Raw genomic sequence first — 25449 nt, 5'->3', positions numbered from 1 at the left:
AGAAGACAAATTTTAAAAATTTAAAAATTGAACAAGAATAAAAGAGTAAAAAATTAATGTCTTAGTGTCTCACCGTATAAATTGTAAACGAAATAATTTTAAACGTATTTTGTTTAACACTGTAAACAAAATATGTGGAGTACAACAAGTGCTACATATTACATATTACGTGTGTAATACATGTTTAGAAATTTTCACATCTAAAAGAAGTACGTTTAAAATTATTTGGTTAAGTAATACGATCCAATTTCGAAAAAATATTGCAAATTATTTATATCCGTATATAATACATTTATTTAATTTATATAAAAAAAATTCCTGTTCCAAGTACATAACACAAAATAATATAAATATATATAAAATAAAATAAAATAAAATGGTATAAAAGTAGTAGCAGACATAAAAAGCACGGGGTTGAGAGGTCCCAAATTTGTAATCCATCGTTCCCGTCTCAGCTAATCTCATCTCTCTTCACCCACTCTCATTACAATTACCCATCCCGCCGATTTTCTTGCTCTCTTCCATTCCCAACCCTTCCCTCCTCCTCCATCTTCTTTTTCTTCTTCTTCCATTCCACATTATAATAGTCATTAAAATATAATATTATAAAATATAAGACCAGTTTTCTCACTCTGCCCGCAAACCCTAACTTCTCTGACTCTGAGAGACAGCCATGGCCTCTTCCTCCAGAGACCAAGCCCTCTCTCTCTTCGCCGCCGCCAACAACCACGGCGACGTCAACGTCAAGCTCTCATCCCTCACCCAAGCCAAGGACCTCCTTCTCTCCCTCGACCCTTCTCTCTCCGCTGACCTCTTCCCTTTCTTCCTCGAGCTTCAGTCCTCTCCCGAATCCCTCGTTCGCAAATTGCTCATACAGTCAGTGCCCTAACCCTAATTCTGTTATTTATTACCATTTTCTTTTCTATTAATTATGTCGCTTTAGCTGTATCGTTACTCGGTTATGAGTTTTCTTGGTTTTTCTCAATATTGATTGGTATTTTAGGGCAATGTGTGGTGCTTAACTGCTTATTTCTTTTAAATCTATGATTTTATTGCTGCAAACATGCCAACGTTGTTTTTACGCTAAATCGGTCTTTCAAAGATGGTCTATATATTGGAGAAGAAAAGCTTTCTTTGTCAAATATTCATGGAATTCAATCAATTTTATAGATTTGGGTATGGCTTAGTTGGTGCCGGAATGCAATGCACTCGAATATTGTGGCGAATGATGGTTTATAATAGGACTCTACCTGAGAAAAAATGTTTAGCTGTTGTATTTGCTGTATTCTAAAGTGGTTCAGGGCCGTTCCATAGTGCTTGCAGCAGAAGCTTGTAGCTAAGTGCAAGTATAGGCTGAATTTAGTTGTTTACTTCTTCCCAATAACTTGTGCCGTGTCTCTGTGTTCTGCCCTTCTTAAAAACTACCAGTTGGTGTGTGTTTCTTGTTTTATTTTAGCTTATAGATGATTCCTCCACTGTATTCCAGGTTAATTGAGGAGATTGGTTTTAAAGCAGTCGATCATTCTCCTGCACTTGTTTCTATACTATTAACATTTTTGCGAGATGCTGATCCGATAATTGTAAAGCAATCTATTGTTAGTGGCACGAACATCTTCTGTAATGTTTTTGTGGAGATGATTGTGCAGGTACCATCTCAAACCCTCTTTAATAAAACTCAGTTGTGCATCATATCACTGGTGACTGTTCATGAATTATATTTTGGATTTTTTAGCTGTTTGATGGATTTTGCACCTTCTTTATTGTCCTTTGCCAAATGTTTTAGATGGAAGGAAAAATTTGTTTAGACGAGAGTCTTTGCTCATTTTACTTCTCCCATTATCCTGACATTGGTAGGTAGTGTACTTACTGTTGTCTGACGAGTGACACTAATTTGGAAAACTTTACAGTTTCAACAATATGGTAAAGTAGAGAGGTGGTTAGAAGGGGTTTGGATGTGGATGCTTAAGTTCAAGGATGCTGTTTTTGGGATTGCTCTTGAGGTAATTAGATCTTTTCGGTTCTTCAGAATATAATTGCTGTTCTTCAGATATTCTTACTTTTTGGAAGGCTGGTTTATCAGTGTGAAATGTACTAATGAACTGTATTCAACTAATTCAATAATGCAACTGTATGTTTGAAATTCAATTTAAATATCTAGTCAAATAAACATCTTCAAAGGCTTTGCCGAATTGATCTTGATCATGACGAGCTACAGTATTGATAAAAATCACTATTCTCTTGTTTTCTTTGTCATGACTCATGGAGTGCAAGATCATTATATAGGTGGTTGTAATATGGTGCTTTGAGATGTTGAATTGATTTATTTATTATTTTTATTTTTTTTTAAGGTCTGTGGTGCTCGTCTGTGGTGCTCCTCCTTAAATAGGGGCTTGTAAGTTATGCATGTCTATGCATTGGATGGTGTTTGGAGTTTACTTGTCTTTGTTGACTGTCATAATCACTTGTAACTTTTTGTCTGGAGTTTTAAACTTAATAAGTCAGTTGCTTAGATTTTAGATAGCAAGATAGCATGTTACTTATGACTTATGTACATAACTAGCTTCAGAGCTTCTATTCATCATCCCTAGAAACATTTTGCATTTTTCTTGTTTTTAGAATATGAATGTCACTCGTTATAATTTGGTCTGTCGGTGGTTATTCCTTTCTGATTGGAGAGTTAACTGCTTGATATTTTAGCCTGGTTCTGCCGGAATAAAGTTGCTGGGACTGAAATTCTTGGAAATATTCGTCTTGCTTTTTACTCCTGACAACAATAGTCCTGAGAAATCAACTGGAGAAGGTATTGTTCTTTAATTTTTGTGTAATGCTTCTCTATGGAGATTGAGTTGTTTTGGGTAATTTTCATCCATTTGTTCATTTAAATCTTGATCCAATAACAGGATCTAGGCAAGCTGCTAATATATCATGGTTGGTTGGTGGTCACCCTCTTCTTGATCCGGTGGCTCTCAAGTCGGAGGCAAACAGGACCATTGGCATTCTATTAAATTTATTGCAGCCTGGTGCAAGTCTCCCTGGTTGTTTAACAATTACTGTTATAAATTGGTGAGTTTTCATGTGCTAGTGGTTAATAACAAGGGTTTGCATAACATTTAACATTTTGTGCAATCTTCATTTTCGGATAGCTGTAGAACCTGTGCAACATTTCTGGTATCCCACTTCTAAATTAGATGGTTGGATCTAGAGGGTTATTTTCCTTGACTTACTGCTAACTACTACTGGCAGCAGATCATTACAGAGACAAAGCTAGGCATGCTAACAGTATTTCCCCATGGAAAAGTCTTTTATATATCTGTTATTTTTCTACATCTTGGCTAACATTTATTTTCTTCATGTGCTCCCCTGCTATAAACTTGTGAAACGTTGTTGGTTGACCAATTCTTTCCTTCACCTCATAAAATAAAGTACAAATAACTATCACAATGCTTTTCCTCGTATTTTTAAAACTCTCTACTTGTTATTGCATGTTTGTATTGAGGAATTTGAATGTACTTTTCGGGTTAGTGATGTAACAGTCTAGTGTAGGTATATGACATGCTTTTATTTGTTTCTCTCCTGATATGTGTGTGCATGTGTATGTCATTTAATCTATTTGATTACTTTCATTGGGCTCTTTTGACTATGTCATGCGTTAAGTCCACTGCTTGTAATGAACCTTATAGGTTTATAAGCGTTAATTCTTCACCTCTTAATAAGAAACATTGCAATCATATATGAAATTGCATTTCTAGTGATAATGGTTTATAGGTAGCATCAGATTTGAAGTCTGGGTCTCATAGCATGTGCAGAATGTTTATATCTATTTTGCTTGTCTTCCTTGTTATCAATTTATCATTTGTCCTTATCTTTGCAAATTGTTAGTAGATTAAGTGATTTGTTTTCATTTTGTGGCAAGTCATGAAGTCGATGATCACGTGTTGATACAATTACTATTCATGTTATCTCTGTGACTTGGTACTTAGGTTTTGTTTATGGTATTGTGCTTGTACAAACTACTGGATCATGCTCCTCTTTTTTGAGTGTGCTTAGTTACTTATTCATGAAAAAAGATAGAAGGAATTTATGCACTCCTTCATTATATCTCTTTTATTTACCCCTGCCCCTTTGGCTTAATGAAAATTGCTTTCTGGTCTCCCTGTTTGTGAAAGATTTCATGTGTTCTAGGGTGTATGTATTTAAGTTATCTTAGCCCAAAAAGTTTACTTCTACGACTAGAAAAGTCACTTTATATATTTGTATTTTCAAACATAATCAAAATCCTGAAATAAAGTCATTTTTTCCATCCAAAAGTTTAAAAGAGAAATTCAGTTTTAAGCCTTTTCAACGATATATATAAATTCCAAGTTTTAAAATCCACTTGCTCCAAAAGAACACGTGTATCCAATTCTGTGGCTAATCTGGTGTTTTATTGCTCTTTATCTCTTCCCATTTGATGGATGTTTATTTATTCTTGTCTATTAACAGTGCACACATTTAGCAGCCCATTAAATTTGATGTGTTGATGCATTGTTTCCATGCACTCATCTTCAGAGTTACTTGTTACATGGAAACCTTTGTTGCAGTTGTAAGATACACCTAATCAGTTAGTTCCAAATTTGAAATCTCGAATTGTTTCTATTCAGCCTTACTTGTATATATTCATGTAGGAAGGTGACAAGTGTCTCTCCTACAACTCCATTGTACTTTTTTGAATTATGATTTCATGTTTTTGTTAGTAAATGGTGCTGTCTCTTACTCAATACTTACTGATGCAATTAAATGTGTTAGGATCACCTAAAGGTTTTAAAAATTTTCCACATCTTTTACTATGTTCAAAATTATGGAGGGAATCATTGGAGCAGGGTCTCATGGATAGAACAAGTTCAACTGCTTGTTTGTTTTATAACGTTGCGACATGCTGACCAGTTCCTTACGAGGAGTTAATGGCCATGGATACTGCTGCATTGGTGGTTCATATAATGGAAGTTATGGTGATTGTCTATGTAAGATGATTCGTTAATTTACTGTGGCATGCCAGTTGGTCGGGTGATAGATATCGAAATTGAGGCATTAAAATGGTCATCTCATGAACCAAGGATGGTGGTCAAGCAATGCAGTTTATTGTTGTAAACTGTTGAGAGAGACCATTTACTGTTTAAATTTTTGTGCTGTAAGCGCATGCCCAGATAATGTATTTATTATTATAACAGCTGATACACAGTTAATATCTCAATAATTCAAATAATATTTTCCCGGGCTTCTATTATATACTCTGGCTCATTTTCTATAAATTTGTGTTTCATTTCTCACTTGTTATCTTTTGCACAAGTTTTACCACAAGTAACTTCAGGTTTGCTTGGAAAATGAGATAATAATTTTACCAACAGTTGAAACAAAGCATATTTTCTGATTGAAAGTTTAGCATTTGATATTCTCTTACAGCAGGATTCATTGAGGTTCTATTTGTAGCGATGATATTTTATGTGCATGGTCTTAATAATATGTTTGATTTTCTGATTGTCCTTTCCCCGCAATATTGATGCATGCAGAATATTTTCATTCACCATTTTTGAGAAAAATTAATGTTTGAACACATCAGTTCTTTCATTGGAATATTGACAGTGGTGATGCCAAAAGGAATTCAGTGATTGATTTAGATCAAGTGAAAAGTTAAAGTCTGATGTCTCGGAAGTATAATTTTGGATAATTGTCTGGGACTCCAATCTAAAATACCTAAAACTTGGAGTTTTTCAAGATATTCTGTGTTTATTTGCAACTGTATTGTTCAAAGCTGAGTGAAGGTTTCAGAATGTATATACAGATAACTTGTTATGCATTTTCACTTGGTAGGGAGAGTTTTAGAAATCCTGTTTTCCGGTGCTTTTTTGTCAACATTTGAGCCTGTTACACTAATCTGTGAAGGTGTGTAATCATATTTCATGTGTTCTCTTTGATTTTGATTAGGACTCATGCTGGATATTGAACTGATTTGTTAGCTGAGGTGCTGGTGTCAGATATATTAAAATGACAAGATTTTTTTGATTTTTTCTGAAACACAAGTTATGGTTTGCTACTTTTTTACTTCTGGGAGCTAAACAATCTAAATTGGCATTTGGCTTGTTTTCTCTCAATTTCAGTTGATGGATTCCGTTGATAATTACAAAAATTCCATTGTTTTGTAACTTAATTTCCTGTTTGTCAAACTTCTGTAAGGAAATTGTGAAAACAACTCTGCCTTGATTCCATCATTTTCTGCAGAAATGTTTTAAAAGCATGCAATAAATTGAAAATGAGGTGATGTTTGTAATTATTAGTGAGAACATACCTGAAAACTAAACAGAAAAAAGCCATGCACCCTTTGAGGTCCTTCCATATTATTTCAGGTTAAGTATAAAAAAAAGCTAAATACCTCACATACTTTTTTCACTCCTTTTCTTTCTTTTTACTTCATGAGAGCCTCCTTTTAAACTAAACTCCTTTTGTTCTTATTTTCTAATCACATCTTCATATTCTAAGGAATGTTGTTTCAATGGAAGTTTTGATCTGAAACTGCTTTATGTGATCTTTTTTATTCTCTCTGTATCTTTCCATCTCAATCTGGAGTTGATATCAGATCATTTATAATGTACTTATTGACTAGTTTGAATTGTGGAATATAAATGGGTTATACTCATACCAGTTTGCTATCATCTGTTATCTTCATCACTGAGTTTCTTTAAGGCAATGTTCTTTTGGTGAAAAGAAATGCAAGGGATTGGCATGTGTATATTTTCTACTGTTATTTAATTTTATTGTGGATCCCTTTTTTATTTATTTTTTAAAGGATACATGTTTTTGTATACAGGTAGTTGTGGCACTATGTTTTTATCTTGTTGCAATGACTTGTGTTTGTTTTGGCCCTATTTTTGTTACAGTTTTCTTCAATTTTCTGCAGAATTATAATAGGATTTCATTTTATTAATTTGTATGTTCCCCCGAGAAATTGATTTCAAGAAAAAGGAGAAAAGAGAATATGCTCCTTAATTAATATATGATGCTGTGTCTGATTGAAAACTATGTTATTTCTACTATCCACTACATTCCTGTCTTTTCGCAAAAAGTGGATGTATTTCTGGAATCTTAAAATCTAGCCATCCAAAGCTGCTTCTAGAAGTCTCCAACATTTCCTTTTTAATGTCTCATTATTCACTTTAATTAATTTTATATTTGTCTTGGTTTATAAGTGGAGCATAAAAATCTAGTTTGTTGAAACAACAGCACACAAATCTGATTCTGTTGATGTAGGTTTGGTCTGCCATTGCTGCAAGCTTATCTCTGTAATGCAATGAACTGTTCCCATATTGTGCTTCAGTTTTCTATTTCTTGCATGATCACTACCTTTGTAACTTTGAGTTTGTTTATATGGAAATGGCTGAAATGAACAAGTTTAGAAGTTATATGGAGACGATAGGGTAATTTCTAATATTGTGAATAGTTTCACTCGTATTTGTTCAAAGATGACTGTAGAATACAGGGTTAAGGACTAAGGAGATTGTTCAGCATTTAGGCTAAATTTTTGTTTTCTCTTTATATATATATATATATATATATATATATATAAAGCATAAAGTTCTATGAATTAAAAAAAATGAATCTGCTTTCTAGTGCTTCTAGTGAAATTCCTTGATTCTTCTGAGATGCAAAAGGGAATAGTATAAGTGAATCTATCTATATCAGCTATTCAGTGGCAATGGGTTCTATTTGAAACTCCCATTTTATTAACATATTATCTATGCATTTAAGTGAGCATTTGGTTATTTTTGTCCGATAAAGATAGTTTGCCCACCACCCAAGTATGCATTTTTCTACAATTTCCTGAGCTGCCAATAATTTGAATTCAAATGATATATTGGTTAGGAGCATGATCACGTATTTCAAATGAAGAAAGTTAGACAAGTTTGCTTAACTTGATGGATTTTATGGATATTCTAAATAAAATATCCCTGTTAGGGGCTTAGATTGTGTGCAGGTGTAATGCTGAATGATGCCCAGCTGTTACTTTTGGGGGTTTTGATACTGATATGCCGCTTCGCTCTTTGGATTTAAATTTCCTCTAGGCTTTCTACAAAGTTTATGTAGCATTGCTTTTAGCATTAAATGTAGTTGCTGTGGATGGGTTGCTGGGTTTTTTTTGGCCTACCTCATTGTCACTTGAAATCTAACCAACCGTTTATGTGTTTCTTTTGACAGTTTATCAGCTATTGCAAGGAAACGGCCGCAACACTACGATACAATTTTTTCTGCATTGCTCGATTTTAATCCAAATTTTCAAACAGCGAAAAGATATCATATTGCCAGTGTTCAGTACTCTTTAAGAACTGCTTTTTTGGGGTTTCTTAGGTGCACTTATTCACCTATACTAGAGGTAAATATGTGCTTGAATTTTGCATTTCACTTGGCCCCTAGCATTCTCTGTTCCCTGGTTATTTATTCATTCTGTCTTGCTTTATCATAATCCTCTTTACAGAAGCTGTCTAAATTATTTTACAATTTTGGTTCCTGCTAAAGATTGAATCTAAATTTATTACTTTTGGACCCCCAATAGTTGGCCCAATGGAATCATTGATTCATTATGGTAATTTATTTTGCAAGAACTACTAGTTTTGCCTTACATATTTATACATCATACCTCCAAATTGTATTTTAGTATTACTATTAAGCTTCTAGTCTGAGGTTTGCTATAAGCTTCTCATAAATTTCACATGCTTATGGCAATTATACTCTACAGATGACATCCTAGGAATATATCATCTAGATTACAAGTCTGTCTATTCTGTGTTATTATCTGGTGCTCCTAGTATATAGTTTAGTTAAGAACAAAGCACATCTGAGCAAGCATGAGTGGCAAGAGAACAATAGTATATAAATGGCTTTATTGTTACCTCATAGGTTGAATTGGGATTTGGGAAGGACTGGTATCTGTGTGGTTAACCATGATGAGGTGTATTTTCTTAAATAAATAATTATTCTCTTGATGTTTTGCAGTCTCGAGAAAGATTGATAAAGACCCTGCGGGCCATGAATGCAGCGGATGCTGCCGATCAGGTCATCAGACAAGTTGACAAAATTATTAAAAACGGTGATCGTTCTACACGTGATGCTCGGGTTATCAAGGTATGTAGCCACTTAGTGCATTTAACAGCAAGCTGCCATTATTGAGTACAAGTTACTTTTATCCAAATAAAACATTGAGCATGAGCTGCGATTCCTTCTCTCCAATTTTATCACATCCAGTTTGATTTCTATCTTTCAGGATGATCAATCATCAATTCAGTCACATGTTTCAGGGGAATTATCTAGAAAAAGAGCTATTCCTTTGGATAATGAACATCTGGCCAATGGTCACGAGGCAATCTCTAAGCGGATTCGATCTGGTCCTGACCCTCACTTAACTTTACCAGTTCAAGTAAATGACTTTGGACAGGATCTTAACTCTGTTAATGGAGTATCACTTAATGCTACTGCACTAGATGGTGAATTAACTGCAGTGGAGCAAATGATTGCTTTGATTGGTGCTTTGCTTGCTGAAGGAGAAAGAGGTGCTGAATCTCTTGAAATCCTTGTTTCCAAGATTCATCCTGATCTGTTGGCGGATATTGTGATAACAAATATGAAGCACTTGCCTAAGACACCCCCACCGCTAGCAAGGATTGGGAATTCGCCAGTACCTCAACAAGTTGGTTCCCAATTCAGTCAATCAAAAGTTTTATCACCATCTGCTCCAGTAAGTTCTATCCAATCATTGGCTGTTACTGACCAAGCACCATTCCCTTCAACTACAATCACTGCCACTAGTTCATCACTGTCTGACATCAATAATTTGCCTGCTGATTCTAAACGCGACCCACGCAGGGTAAGATTTGTTATTCGTTGTAGAAGTTTTTGCTGCTGGTTAATATTTCTATTTTAAAATGCCAATTTTGCGTTTACCTTAAACCATCTGGTTCAAATTTTCAGGATCCCCGTCGCTTGGATCCACGGCGTATAGCTGCAACTCTTGGTGGGGCAGCTGGGTCTGTTGGAGATGATATTGTGGCAACAAAATTAGAGTTAGATGATCCTGTATCTTTGATTAAGCCTTCTTCACCTCCTGTTGCCTCCGCTGAAGAAAATAATCAATCTGAGGCAACAATCAATCTGAAAAATGAGGATATCATTTCTGAAGGTCCCTCACTTTCTGGACCTGATCGGCTAACTCCCAAGACAGAGGTTCTGGAGAGGCCTGGAGATACCCAGCACATTGCGGAAGCAATTGCTTCTTTGGATTCCTCAGTCATTCCCTCTGATGCAACTGATGAAGATCGTAGTACAGTGAAGCTGTTGGAGGATACTGAAGCAAATGAGACCGACTCATTAGATTTTGATCAGTTTTCTCCTGATGTCCAAGTTGCATCTACATCAGAAGATACCTGTCTAGAACTACCACAGCTACCACCATATGTGGATCTAACCTATGAGCAGGAAACTAAGGTGAAGCACCTGGCTATTAGGCATATTATAGAGTCATACAGGCATTTGGATGGGACAGGATGTCAGCAATTTTGCATGCCACTCCTTGCTCGGCTTGTAGCTCAGGTAGAGAATTGTTTTTTCCTTTTAATGTTTATCAGCTATTTACTCTCTCTCTGTGTGTGTGTGTGTGTGTGTGCTGTTCGTTTAGATTGGTAGTCTAATATCAATTTACAGCTGTTTTTGCCTGGTCATGTTTTACATGTTACACGTGGTACAATACCCGTATAAACCATTGGGAGGAGAAATGACAAGTTAGAGGAGAAGCCTTGGTTATGTTCTGGACTGGCTCTTCATTGTTTTCAAATACATGCCCTTTAGGAAACAAACACACGCCCCTACTTTTTTTGTAGTTAAGAAATGAAATGGGAGGAATGTTTTAACCCAAAACAGAAAGCTGCTGCTATTCACTTGACATAGAAAGTATGAGCTGCATCGCAAGATGCGAATGAAGAAATGTGTATTTTATCATGTATCTTTTTCAGTCATTCTTTCGGCATCAGAGATTATAAATAGTATTAGCAAATAATTTGTTGCTCCTACCTTGCAGATTGATGACGATAATGAGTTCATTGTGATGTTGCAAAACCAAATTGTGGAAGACCACTGGCAAAAGGTGCCCTGTTTACATTTTAATATCCTACTACAAATTTTTATTATTATTATTATTATTATTATTATTATAATATAGAAATTGAATTTTGCTTTTTCTTGTTTTATAATGTTAGAATATTGCTGAGTCTTTTTTAAGTGAAGTTGCTGATAATTATTACACGTCATTGAATAATTTGTATCTATATGAGGGATTTGATACATGCGAAGTATGATCTTTTAGTTTAAATGCACCAAATTCAGGCTTTGACAGTATTGTTGCATCAAAGATCCTAAATGGACTAGTTTCATACTCGAATCCCGTTGCTTGTAGTTCATGATCAAAATAGTTCTGAAAATTTGTATTTTTTTGCCTTTTTGGTTACTATTACTACTAATATTATTATTTTAAATTATTCTGACTCTTGGCTACTTACAAATGGCTTTGCAGGGTCATGAACTAGTGCTGTATGTTTTGTACCATCTGCACTGCCTCACAGTATTGGATTCAGTTGAAAACTCTTCCTCTTCTTCTGTCTTGTATGAAAAGTTTCTCTTGGGAGTGGTATGTTCATTATTGATTGTTTGGATTTATTTAGAAACATTGATTTCTATCCTTTATTTTTTATTTATTTCTCAGGAAACTTAGATTTACCATTTCCTTCTAGGCCAAATCTTTGTTGGAATCTTTTCCGGCTTCAGACAAATCTTTTAGTAGGCTTCTTGGTGAAGTTCCACTTTTGCCAGAATCTGCCTTGAATATTTTGAGTGATCTCTGCTGTTCTGACGTTGTTGATCATAATGGAAAAATTATTCGTGATATCGAACGTGTAACTCAAGGTCTAGGTGCTATATGGAGTTTAATTTTGGGGCGTCCACAAAATCGCCAAGCGTGCTTGGGCATAGCATTAAAGGTATATGATCATTTACAGGTCTCTGGTAGTTGAATATATAACTCATCTGAATTGTATGTTATATTCATGTCTATTTAGGGTTAATCTTTTGTATTGGCCAGATTGTGGCGGCATACCCATTTAAAATATTTCATGTTGCTTCATTTGTCTAAATGTACAGTAGGGATGCAAATATTCTTTGCCGTCGATCATATATTGAGTTTTCTATTCATGTCTATTCTTTTTAGCAACATGTTATATCTGGTATACTTTTATCATACACACACTCCAAAACTTCTAATTGGCTGTTCACCTAGTGCAACAGGTGTAGCATAGGTCCATAGCATCTCTCAGAGAATGTTAAATGAAACTTGAGGCTGCAACTTGCAAGTTGCCCTTTAGCATGTCAACAGAATGTTTAATTTTGCAAGGTCGCTTTAGGGGTTGGATGTTCAATTTTGACCTCCCATGATTTTTTTGACAATGTTAATTTTATTTTTGAAAAGTTGTTTTCTAATTTCCCTGTCTTAGTACCAATTCATTAATTTTGTGAAAATGGTCATTCTGATTTACATAGGCTTTCCTTCTTTCTGTTACATCTTCACAGTGCTAATGTATTGATTGGTGTATAATATTGACAGTGTGCTGTTCACCCACAAGATGAGATTCGAGCAAAAGCTATTCGGCTGGTATAAACTGTGAAAGCTTATGATTGCATGAAACCTATTGCATATTTCTAGCTAATAATATACAAAATTCTTTTATTTGTATTGAACAGGTGACAAACAAGCTCTATCAGCTTAGTTACATTGCAGAAGATGTTGAGAAATTTGCCACTGATACTCTTCTTTCTGCCGTAGACCATGATGTTTCGCAATCTGGACCCTCTGAACAGAGACCTGAGGTAGAGGTATTAAGCTTGTACTATTGTTCTAATATCTATCTCACTTCAATTGTTTTTAAAATATAGGTTATATTCTTCGTGTTGTCTGCCATTAAGAGATTGATGATATTATTTTTTGAATTTGATTCTGATCCTGTAGCTATCATCAACCATTTTCTGTCTCATACTCCTTTATTTTTAAAGAAAAATGAATATCTTCTTACTAGAAGAGAGGAAAAGAAATACAAAAGAAAAGGGGATCAGCTATCGTTACAAAGATGCAGAAATAACAACTAATTTCTATAAGGATAAACCTTGTATCAAGCACATCATTGATACCAATCCCTTTGCATATCAGCTAAAGCAAAACTATAAGCAGGCCATGAACAGCGACTCCAAAAGGATGCCAAAAAGTGATCTTACTAGAAATAAAATGAATTGAAAAATTCTAGCATTCCTTTCCATCTATATACAACCCAAAGCACAAAAGAAATCATGGTTTACCATAGTATCTTTACTTCTTTACGAGAGCTAAAGCTGCTGACCTAGAGAAGGGAATCTAATACAAGGCCTTACGGTTAAACTTACAATTCTTCAAAAATCTAAAGAAGCTTCTTTTATCAAACACCCCCCCCCCCTTTCACAAAAAGAAAAAAAAGCTTCGTCGTGGGGAGTAGACTCGGTTGCTGTTTTGCTGACTAGACTGGTTTTTATTCATGGCTGATTTTCCTTTTCCACTTTCCAGGTTGCATGTCAGGAAATAAGTGGCACATCACAGGTCTCAGAGTCTACCCTTTCAGAACACGACTCTGATAGAACCACTAAGCCAATGGCTCAAAGTCTTCCGTCTATATCATTCTCTGAAGCTCAACGCTTAATTTCTTTATTTTTCGCTTTATGTACAAAGGTTTGTTTATGCATACTTAAAAGCTAGCTTATAAATTGACATTGGCTACATTATAATTTCTTCAGACCAGTTCCAAAAAAACTGACCCAATTTTTGTATCCTTTCAGAAACCTAGTCTTCTTCAGATTGTATTTGATGTCTATGGGCGAGCCCCAAGGATGGTTAAGCAGGTCTTATTTTCTTGAATATATGTTAATTTACTAGAATTCTTTTTGGTCTATATGTTATGCTCACACAATAGTTAGCTGTCAGTCTTTTAACTTAGAATACACCTTTGCCATGGTTTATAGAATAATAGCAGGTTTCCACAAAATGTTTGTGGTTTGAAACTGTTTGTTTTATCTTTTGGATTAGGTTTAGGTATGCAAATATATGCTGCTTCACATATGATTATATGAAAAACAGATTTCATTGTGCATTTTGATTTTGCTTTTGCTTTTCATCTAATGCTGTCGCCAGTGAATTTTATTTTAATGCTTCTTTTTGTTCACGTGTTTTTGCAGGCTTTTCATCGCCACATTCCTATTCTTCTGAGGGCATTAGGGCAATCTTATACTGAATTGCTTCATATTATATCTGATCCACCACAAGGAAGTGAAAATCTTTTGACACTGGTAGCTTTCTGTTTGCATTGTTCAAAATAGCCTATATTTTGGTTCATGGAACTTAGATGAAGATGATCTTAATGAATTAACATTGACTTATGTGTTCTTGAAGGTACTGCAAATATTGACTCAAGATTCAACACCATCATTGGAACTGATATCTACTGTAAAACGTCTATATGAAACTAAATTTAAGGTATGTCGTAGGTGGAGAATGGTACGATATGTTTTGGCTTGTTTCCTTATCCACACTGGTTCTCCATTTCAGGATGTTTCAATTCTGGTTCCACTGCTGTCATCACTCTCCAAAAAGGAGGTCAAACTGTTGAACCTTTTCTGCTGTTCATTGTATATTGTTAAATTTTCCTTGTTCCCCATTATTTAGTGATAAGACATTTCTAGGGTTTCTTTTTTTTTTTGGCCATGCTATTCTACAACTTCAAACTACTACATCTTTTCCATCTTTAAAAATTTCCCCATATCAACATTCTTCCACCATTTTCTACGGCCCAAATTAGATCAGTAAATTCTTATAAGATTGCTTGCAATTAGTCCATTTACACATGTGATAAAGTATTATGTGGCTAGAAAAAATATGACTATCGTAACATGTTTTAGGATACAATTTATTTTGTAATTAGTCCATTTATACCCCTGATCAAGATTATTTGGTTTTGCAGGTGTTACCAATATTCCCCCGCCTTGTTGACCTACCATTGGAGAAGTTTCAGAGGGCACTTGCTCACATACTACAGGTATATGTGAATTATCAAGCTGAACATCATATTTAATATGAATTATGCTCTTTCTGGGTTGCCTTGAATATGGGGCATTGAACACTTTTTCCATATTCCAGTTTTCTTCTTGGTACATGGGACCTGTTATTTCTCTATTCTTCTAGATAAGCTAAGCATTCAATATGTTCATCACAGGGATCGGCTCATACAGGTCCAGCATTAACGCCGGTTGAAGTGTTGGTCGCAATCCATGGAATTGTTCCCGAGAAAGATGGCCTTGCACTTAAGAAGGCATGCATTTTATTGTTTTATATATAACGAAAAATGTTATCTCTCTTCTCCTGTGCTTGGCAAAGTTAAATTTCCCCGTATTAGAAGTGTTATACTATACTTTTGGTTGATTGTCTATCAAACTTTTGCTATAAGTACCCAAAATAAATGGTTAGTTGTATAATAAAGGAGTCATGTTGCAACCCTTTCTGATAAAAGAATACATTTATGGTTTCTTAGCCTAATTAGATATTACGGAATTTGGTTAGGTCGGTTGTATTTTCTATTAGGATTTAGCTGACCAGAGTTTGTTGACTGTATCTGTATAATCTGATTCATCAGTTGCGTTTCATATTGCTTCAACTTTTTAAAATCCTTAATAGTGTAAGTTGCGACCTCTGAATTATTCTTTTGCACCATCAGATAACAGATGCTTGTTCAGCATGTTTTGAGCAGCGTACAGTGTTCACACAACAGGTTCTGGCAAAAGCATTGAACCAGATGGTACGAAGATTTGATTTATATGACAAGTTTACGTATTTACTTCAACACTATTTTTGTTCCTTATTGTGGAAACTTTCAGGTTGACCAAACTCCGTTGCCTCTACTTTTCATGAGGACAGTTATTCAGGCAATTGACGCTTTCCCTGCATTGGTAACCCCTCCGTCTCCCTTTGCTACTTATGTTGATTAGGTTATTGATTGCTAACCTTTTCCTTCTGATTTCCTCTATAAAGCACGGACATTTTGCTGCCGTGTCTGCGTGTCGGAAATATTTTGGACATGACACTCATTGGCACTCGTTTGACACGCGTGTCAGTGTCTTAATAAAAATAAAAAATATTTCCGGACCTGTTTGGACACACCAAAATATCATCACGTGTCAGCGTATCCAGTATTATTCTTAACGTATTTTTTAAACGAGTTTAGAAATAATATATATTATTATTTATTGAAACAAAAAAATATTTTAAATACTTTATATAATTAAAAAAACACTAAAAATAATTAAAAAATAAATTTATATTTTAATACAATATCAAAATATCATTATAATTTATCTAAAAAATATTTTATATTTTATATATATACCATTTCTCATGTCTTGTAAGAACTTAAAATTCATGTGTCCACATGTCCCGTGTGCCTATGCTATGCATCATAGGATTTCCTCGAGTATGGTTCAACCAATATGTTTTCTCTTTAACCTTTATTTCGAGGCTTATATATATATATATATATATATATATATATAAGCCTGGATATATAATAATCTTTTTCCTATGGATATATGCAAGGTGACATCACAATGTACCATTTTGATCCTTTTGACAATATGCATATTATTTCAGGTTGATTTTGTTATGGAGATACTTTCAAAACTTGTGACTAAACAGGTATGCTTCATTCCAGAAATCAGCTTATTTTGATAAAACTCAAGATTGCTGATGTTCACTTTATACTTACTGCAGGTGTGGCGCATGCCAAAACTTTGGGTTGGTTTTTTAAAATGCGTATACCAGACTCAACCGCGTTCTTTTCATGTATTATTGCAGGTACTGTATAAACTGAGACTATTAATATATTTAAAGGCTAAAGTACTGATTTAGTCCCTAATGTTTGAAACTTTTTTTTCCCGTAAATATTTTATTTCGTCTTATTTTTGTCTTTTGGTTAAATTAGAATTTTTTTCTCTCCCAAAAATGCCCATTTTTATCCATTTTAATTTTACTTTTTTCTTAATTTTTCTACCACTTTTCCTACCAAATCACTACAACCACCAGTCCACCACCACGACTACCATAATTACGATTATTGCCGCTACTTAAGGATGATAATGGAGTAAAGAGATATTTTTAGGAAAAAAAAAATTAATTTTTACCAGATGACTAATATATGATGTAATAAAACGTTTGAGAAAAAAATAAGATGTTTTAAATGTTAGGGACTAAATTAAGACTTAATTCAAACTATAGGTACTAAAACAATACTTTAACCGATTTTGAGGGAAAAAAATAATTGTGGACGAGGCCCATAAAGAAGGAAAACACTATTTGAGCTACAGGGTTGAACTATTATCCCTCAGTATTTGAAACAGAAACTGAGGAGCATTACTTTATAAAAAGCTTCCAAAGTCAACAAAAAAACTCTCACCTGCCAGCGGATTAAAACCATTTTTTGTCATTCTTACAGTTGCCACCGCCACAACTGGAAAGTGCTCTTAACAGGCATGCTAACCTCAGAGGTCCCCTTGCTTCCTATGCCAATCAACCAGCAGTAAAATCTACACTTCCTAGGTAAAACTTTTCTAGTAGACTCGATTTGGTTGTTCATCAACTTATTCTATAGTTAACTTTCAGTGCATCTTCACTCATCAGATTGCATCCCATAACTCCTGCATTGAACATTTGAACCAAAATTGTCCACTGATCACGTAAAATATATTGGGTTTTTGTTTTATTACTACGATGGTGCATGCTATTTTTTCAATCTAGTGACTCCTATTATAGGGAGAAGATGCTCAGGAGATTGGTAAAGTAAAAAGTGAAGCTTTAATTACTAATAAATTCGTAACCTTTATAATGTGTCAGCTTAGCTATCTTGATTCAAGGATGATTAGATCTTCATTTTTTAAACTTTATTAACTTACTCATTTTAGAGAAATTTGATTCTTCCACCTATTGAACAATGCAATGATTAGTTGACAAAGCCTAGCAAAAAATTATTTTCTGGCTAAGTCCTTTGCATTTTACCTTTTACCTTGTACAAGCTAAGTCTAATTGCTGTGGATAATAAAAACCTACTACATATACCAATGTACAGAGCAACTTTAGAAGTTCTGGGTCTTGCAAGTGAATCTCACGTGCAGCAACATTTGCCAACATCATTGCACCCATCTGACACAAATTCTTCAGTTCAAGGAGCAACACTGACATGATAGTTAAGTCGCTGACAGGAATTCAGTAACCTGGTCGGCATTGAAAGTACTGTTGGGGACAGATTGGCCAAAATATCCCGCGTTTGCAGCCATTGAAGGAGATCTCTCATAAATGGATATTGCGCATTTTGAACCAGAATGTTGATGCATCTGTCTCAGTGTATATTATTTGAGGCACTTAATGATATCAAGATTCTGTGACCAGAATCTTATCTCGGTGCTCCAGTAAATCCAAGTATGCTTAGGGTTCCAGGAATGTATCATAGATGTATTTTTTTTTTCTTTCAATTTTTGTTTCCATTGTTTGTAATATTATTCATCCAATTTTGTTTAATTTAATTCCTGCCTTTTCCAAGGGAAGAAACATTGAATTTTTTTGTCGTATTACAACTTACCACACTAGACACACACACAATACCAGAAGGGGGTTCACATCCACAACTGGACCTTGGCCAGTTTTCGAAGATGTGGCCTTTTTAGAGGCATAAGATGTGCAATTAGTAAATCTCCAACCACAAAACATTGAATCGCGAACATATAAATTTGGTTGTGCAGTGACGAATCTATAATCAGACCTAGAAACTTTTAAGGCAGGGGTTTTACAGTACCAAAATGTAATTGACTAATTGTTATTTGCCTAAGTGAAATGATTGATGAATCTTAAGATTGTTGATAAATTATTTGATATAAAATATTCACATGAAAATGATGTTAATCATGGCCCCGAGAAATGGATCGATTCTTGGTTTACTGGACTAAATGAAATTGTCTACAGATTGGTGTGATTTTTTTGTTTGGTGACATTTTTTTGGGTGATTTGTGTGATTTAATACAACTTTATGTATTAGTGTGTAATTTAATACAATTTTAAATAGTAATGTCAGATTTAATAAACTAACAGGTAAACAAATAATATATTTTTGAATAGTTTATATTTTGGTAGTTGTCCCACTACTTACAGATGGACAGCTTACTATTATCGAAAGGCAAGGGGCAATTTAAGCCTGTAAAAGTTTATTCTAAATTTCTAATGCCAACCAACTTGGGTAGATCTAGCAAATAAGTATCGGGGGTTCATTAATTAGTAGTCAGATCTAAAATGAATTAGTCTTTGATTTATTGATTTGTTGGATTCTGAAATATTGTGAAAAACGAAAAGGCTTATTCTGATGCCTAATAGGATTTGGATCCTCTAAAGTTTGAATTTCACTTTAGAGAGTAAAGTATGATCTCTCACCATTTATTTTATAGGTGGGACCAAGAATAAATATGAAAGAGAAAGTATTCAATGGTAGAAGATCACATTTTACTCTCTAAAGTGAAATTCAAACTTTAGAGGATCCAAATCCTGTCTAATGTCTCAACTATGCTAGTCGTAGGTGGGAGTGCATCCTCTTCGGTGGAAAAAAAAAATGGATGGTATTTAGTGTAGGATTTCACCCTTCACTGCTCTCTCTCTTCTATTTAATTTTGGTACCACTTATAAAATTATAAGTGAGAGATAACACTTTATTCTCTCAAGTGTTAAAAAAAATGGAAAAATAGAGAGGATCCATTTCTGTCGTAGGTTAGAAGTTAATTTTTTTAGGGTAAAGTACTAAATTGGTCCTCTAAGTTTGGGCGTAATTATGTTTTGGTCTTTAAGGTTTAAAGTGTTCTATTTGAATCCAAAATAGTTTCATTTAGCATCAATTTAGTCTCACAGTGAGGTCAAAATTAAATTATTAACAAAATGTCCTACATAACAACAGTTCAAGAACAAAATCGATAATCTGGAGAACAAGTACAAGCTCCAGAGGCATAAAATCAACCATTGATACATCAAAACATTTATTTATTATTTTTTTATAATATAAATAAAATATTTTCTATAAAACTAAAGAAAATGATAAATAAATGTATTGATGCATCAATGGTTTATTTTGTGCCTTTGGAGCTTGTACTTGTTCTCTAGATTATCGATTTTGTTCTTGAACTGTTGTTATGTAGAACATTTTGTTAATTATTTAATTTTGACCTCACTATGGGACTAAATTGATGCTAAATAAAATTTTTTTGGATTCAAATAGAACACTTTAAACCTTAAGAACCAAAACAGAATTACGCCCAAACCTAGGGAACCAATTTAGTACTTTACTCATTTTTTTATTTTTTCTGATTTTAATTTTGCTGTTTCTTAACTATTTTTAAATTTATTTACAACAACAATATTATAGCAGTTCATTTTTTAACAATTTATTATTTTTCTTAATTATTCATATCAAAGTTACAATTTCAGAAATAAAAATATAAAATTTAATTTCGTAAGATAATTTTTTATTTTTAAAACGAGTTTCCATAAAACTAGTTACTTTCTAGAAACCAGCTCTTATTTTTAAACCAATTTAAAACCGATTTATTACTTTAGAAATGGGTTAAAAACAATATGGTCCTTTTTTTTTGTCCGTGGATTGAACAACCTCCAATCCTAAGTACACAACACACCCACACATTCTTCACATATTTTATCACATTTTTTTTCAATTGCATTCTCTAGGGTTTGATCCCTAGACCTTGAGGTGGGGAGGGGGGAGAAATGCCATTAGAGTCAAGGCTCATTGGCAATTTGGTCCTTTAAAATTAGTTTGGCTTCTTACCTAAACCTAACTCAATCCCCCCAAAAGATCCATAAAGTTCTCTAAATATTTTTTTTTTTTTTTTTACCAAAGATAGGGAGACTCGAACCGACGATCTCTTAGATTAGTATCAGAAGACTATGGCATTTGAGTTATAACTCATTGGCAAGTTCTCTAAATATTAACACATTATTCCTTTAGGTTTGTTATGGGTACTAAATACTAATTTTATATAAAACTTCATCTGATAAAATTCCAAATAAATCTACATTTTATCCAAAAATGAATGATGAATAAACAAGTCACATGACACAGAACAATAGAACATGCTATCATTTTAAATCACAAAAGCACACAAGTCAAAATTTACACGCTACATATCATATCCTCCTTCAACCACATCATTAATTAACTCACAAATAGTCAAGTCTTAAGGGGTTATAAGAGTTGAAAATCATATGATAAAAAACGGCTTAGTTAATATATAAAATGCCGTGAAGAACACATCAAACAGACACATAATGAACATTAACACAAATATTAAGGTAGCTTAGTATTATAATCTGAATCTCTCCCTGGCCAAAATGTCTTTGGTTATGATGGACTCTGTTGTTGTTGCCATGTCTAGTTCCTGCTCTTGCTTTTTTCAACAGCCCTTGGAGCTGCAAGCTGACACAAAAAGGGTAAACTCGAATAAGATATGCTGGGATTCGAAGCCGAGTACCCGTGTCGAATAAGATATACTGGGATTCCCTTGAATCTTATGTTTATAGATAGTTTAAAAAATACTAACCAAGGCCAATTGCTTCTGAACTCTTCATGATCCTCAGCCTTCGGCATGTTTCGATAAACATCCTGCAAAGATAAAGGGTTGAAGTTACTTTGAAGATGAACAAATATTATACAAGTTCAAAAACCACATGAAAACAAGAACAAAAAAAATGTAAATTTGTATCTCAGATGAGTTTTCATCTCTTCAAAGAAATGCCTATAAGAAAACAAGTCCATGAAAGAATTAGAACTTACTCCCATGGAACATCACCCACAAGCATCCAATCATTATCTTTGTCTTCATAGGTAAGAACATATTCCGACCCATGAAGAAGATCCTTCAGCTTGGTTTCATTCAGCAACTCCTTTCCCAGAGTCCCATAAGATCCGCATTGACCTGAAATCATACCGAAACAAGCAGTAACTGGATCCAGGCAAACTGACCATAAATTACTAAAAGACTAAGTTTTCTTGCATAAAACGAATTCTTCCTTACTTATAGTAAAACCGCGGAACATCTTCTCTAGAGCAGAACATAGTTCCGGGTATGTAGAGTAATTCTTCAAGTCTACTTTCCTTAAATAGGGAGCACCCTCCAAGCTGACCTTGACAAACAGTGGACCGGACCCCGGTTGTCCATCTACTTCTTCTGTGTTTTTCGAATTAGTTGCCAGTGAATTCTTCCTAAATGACCTTAGGGGAGGCCACCCCACGACCTGAGCCCTGTCGCACGAGGAATATCAGAATTCAGAAATCATTTCCACAGTTATGCTCAAACTTAATGTGATCGGTTCGAGTATTCTACTTACTTGGTAGCTGGTGCACTGCTATTATTATTCGCAGAACCATTAAGACTGGGTCTGGTCTCATTGAAAGCATGAGGCTTCTCGACCCCAACCTTTGTAGTCGAAACTTCTTTCTTTATGGCTTGTTGAACCCCAAGACTCTCAAGCATAGAACCAGGTTTCAATCCTAAGTTAGAAGAAGGCCTCGGCGACAGAATTGTATTCACTTCTGAATTAGATAAAAAATTCCCCTGCATGATAGATTGGCGACTCAGTATCTCGCTTAGCGAGCAGATAAAAAGCTATGATCAGAGCATGTTACAGTCTTACACATACTAAAAACAAGATTGCAACCAAGTAAGGAATACAGATTATAGATGCATGCGCGACTATTCTTTTAAGATTACTTTAAGTACCCAAAGATCATAGTTAAAAAGGATATTTCCTCAGACTAAATTGACATTTACCTTCTGGAACCCATTCATTACATCTAAGAATCCTCTTTTGTTACCCAAAACAGCAGCCTTTGCAGGGGATTGATGATGATCGTCGGTCAAGGGGCACAGGGGGAAAAAAGGTTTCTCATCAAACTGAGTTGAGCTTCTTAAGCAATGATCAGAATCTCTCTCAGGAGACTGAGATCCCGGGAGACCAAGCCTGAGTTCGGTAGCTTTCAGGTTCAGATTACTTTTATGCTCGTCCGGTAAGGGCGAAACCGAGCTGTCAGCAGAAGAACAACCAGACAATTCCATGTAGTTGCGCACTTTCAACTCGGAGCTCTCGATGCGAGCACATTCCATAGCAGTCGACGAAACCAACAAAGTGACATTGCTTTTGCCCTCCTCCTCCCCCGCTATGTTAAATACCGGCGGTGACATCAAAATTCAAACCAAGAAGTTCCCAAATTTTGTGTTTTCCCTATCAAACAACAAAAACAGCATTTGAAATGGTTCATGAAACAAACAGAATAACAAATCATTTTGACTAAACAGAATCTTGCACTACACTCCACAGCCTTCAAACTTATCAATCAAACAGAGAAAACAATACATTGAAACACAGCTTTCCCACAATCGATTCATAAGCAACCTCAATGTCATAAATTCCAATAAAATAGATTAAAAATTGAATCATACCTTTGCTCAAATTTTCTTTGCTTTGATCCAAAGAAGCTCCAAATGAACAACAATAGCCAAGTACAAATTCTTAAATTGCAATAAGGCAAAGTTAGGAACTTTATATACCCAATGAAAACAAATAAATATAACACAAAATTAAAAGGAAAATGAGAATCGCCATTCATTGCTGCAAAGACTCACAGATAGAATGATAGATACACATATTAAGTAATAATTACTTTTCGGTGGAAAAAGTTACAAGACAAAGTTCTAAAAATAACCCAAGGGGAATAAAAACATAGTACAAAACAAGCTGCAATAAATAATAATAATAAATTTAAAAAAATTCACATGAAAATTTATGAGTCAGAGTCTTTCACTCTTGGCTGAGTCATCTTCCATCAAAGCACATTTCAGTAGATAGACGAAAAACAAAAAGCAGATTCTTTTTTCAATTTCATTTTTTGAAAATAAAATAAAATAAAATCATCCAGAAGTGAAGATAACAAAACACGGACTCAGTTTGGTTTTGGTCAGAAAATAAAAAGGGAAAGTGAAGAAGAAAAGTTGAAAGAACAAATAGAAAAAAAAAAAAAAAAAGAAACTAGTGAGCACTACTTTGTGTTAATAATGCACTGAAAGAAAAAGGAAAAAAAAAAAAGAGTTTTTGAGAGTTTTCTCATCCATTACTGGAACAAAAATAGGAATTAAGAAAAAGTGGAATAAAGATGCATGTCACAGTTGAAAGCAAAAAAGGGGAAAAGCAAAGGGACACAGAGAATTGCAGAAGGGTTTCAATGAAAAGTCCATGAAGCAACATAACAAATTAAAAACAAATTAAAAAAAAAACTTAGGAGTTTTACTTACTCGTGCTGAAGAATAATGAGAAGATCACAAAGAGTGAAGAAGAAGAAGAAGAAGAAGAATGGTGTTAGGCTAATATTGAAAGAGAGAGTGGAAGAAGAGAGAACTAAGGACCCTCCATTGGGGAATAAAGTTACAAAAGCTTATTTTTGGTGTCTGATGTCAATGAAGAAGCACCATGCATTTAATTAAATAAAAAAACATTCAGAGCTCGATTGAAACTATTTAACATGAGAAAAAAATATTTTAAAAAATATTTAAATGAGCCAAGCTCGTTTGGAAAAAAAAATTAAATATCAAGTTAATAGTTAAATTAATCCCTAAAAGATAATGTATTCATTAAATTCGTTTTTGAGGTTGCATTTGTTTACAAGTACAGGACACTGAAATAGAAATACAAAGACAAAAAACTGTATTTGACATATGAGATATGGATAGATATTGTGTCCAGAAATACGGAATTAATATATTTTGTGTCCATCCTGACAGGAAAAACACAGAAATATTAATAAGAGATGCAACTTATTTTTTTATTTTTTCTTTCGTTATTTTTGTTAATTTTTCATAATTATATTTTTTCTCTCAAATTTTTTAAATGACAAAAAATGAGAATAAATTAGACTTTCATAATATGTTCTAGTTTAACACCAAATAAAATACAAGAACACTAACTTTGGTATCTCTGGTCTTTCTCTCTTGTTCTCAGTATCTTATCTTGTCCTTTCTGTCTTGTTCTCAGAGTCTTGTGGAATGGGGAAGAACTTGAATGATTCACCCCTTTTAGAGACATCACACAGGGTGATCTGATTTTTTCGTATATCTTTGTGCTATGTATTGAAAGGCTTTCCTAGTTGATTAGTGCCACAGTTGATCACAGGTTTTGGAAATTGATCTGTCTTATAAAGGACGGCCTCGAGATCTCATATT

General features: G+C 34.2%; 2 protein-coding genes across 3 annotated transcripts; one reads left to right on the top strand and one right to left on the bottom strand.

Moving 5' to 3' along the window:
- The first annotated feature begins 409 nt into the window (after positions 1-409).
- Positions 410-18733, top strand: LOC107606245 (symplekin). 2 transcript variants are annotated; one of them, XM_016308271.3, is made up of 27 exons: positions 410-876; positions 1487-1646; positions 1908-2000; positions 2698-2800; positions 2901-3063; positions 8227-8401; positions 9022-9150; positions 9290-9889; positions 9994-10611; positions 11096-11161; positions 11588-11701; positions 11805-12050; positions 12671-12718; positions 12808-12939; positions 13658-13819; positions 13927-13989; positions 14323-14433; positions 14537-14620; positions 14693-14740; positions 15105-15179; positions 15357-15452; positions 15855-15935; positions 16015-16086; positions 16784-16828; positions 16904-16987; positions 17625-17728; positions 18255-18733. In XM_016308271.3, exons 1-27 carry the CDS (start codon positions 674-676, stop codon positions 18367-18369), a joined length of 3990 nt encoding a protein of 1329 aa, XP_016163757.1. In that variant the 5' UTR covers positions 410-673; the 3' UTR covers positions 18370-18733. The 2 variants fall into 2 exon arrangements, with proteins under 2 accessions (XP_016163757.1, XP_020962202.1); XM_021106543.2 differs by having other exon boundaries at positions 411-876; positions 12808-12933.
- A 2616-nt stretch (positions 18734-21349) lies between these two features.
- On the bottom strand, positions 21350-24754 carry LOC107606244 (auxin-responsive protein IAA9). The gene is made up of 8 exons (XM_016308270.3): positions 24526-24754; positions 23677-23745; positions 23008-23458; positions 22565-22791; positions 22252-22478; positions 22011-22152; positions 21778-21839; positions 21350-21653 (listed from the first exon to the last, which is right to left on the bottom strand). The coding sequence occupies exons 3-8, from the start codon at positions 23416-23418 to the stop codon at positions 21631-21633; spliced, it is 1092 nt and encodes a 363-aa protein (XP_016163756.1). The 5' UTR covers positions 23419-23458; positions 23677-23745; positions 24526-24754; the 3' UTR covers positions 21350-21630.
- Between the last annotated feature and the right edge of the window lie 695 nt (positions 24755-25449).

Source organism: Arachis ipaensis, chromosome B7 (assembly GCF_059453495.1).
Source record: "Arachis ipaensis isolate K30076 ecotype BB chromosome B7, ASM5945349v1, whole genome shotgun sequence".
Lineage (NCBI taxonomy): Eukaryota > Viridiplantae > Streptophyta > Magnoliopsida > Fabales > Fabaceae > Arachis > Arachis ipaensis.
The sequence above is the reverse complement of the archived record's forward strand: the minus strand, read 5'-3'. Positions and strand labels throughout refer to the sequence as shown.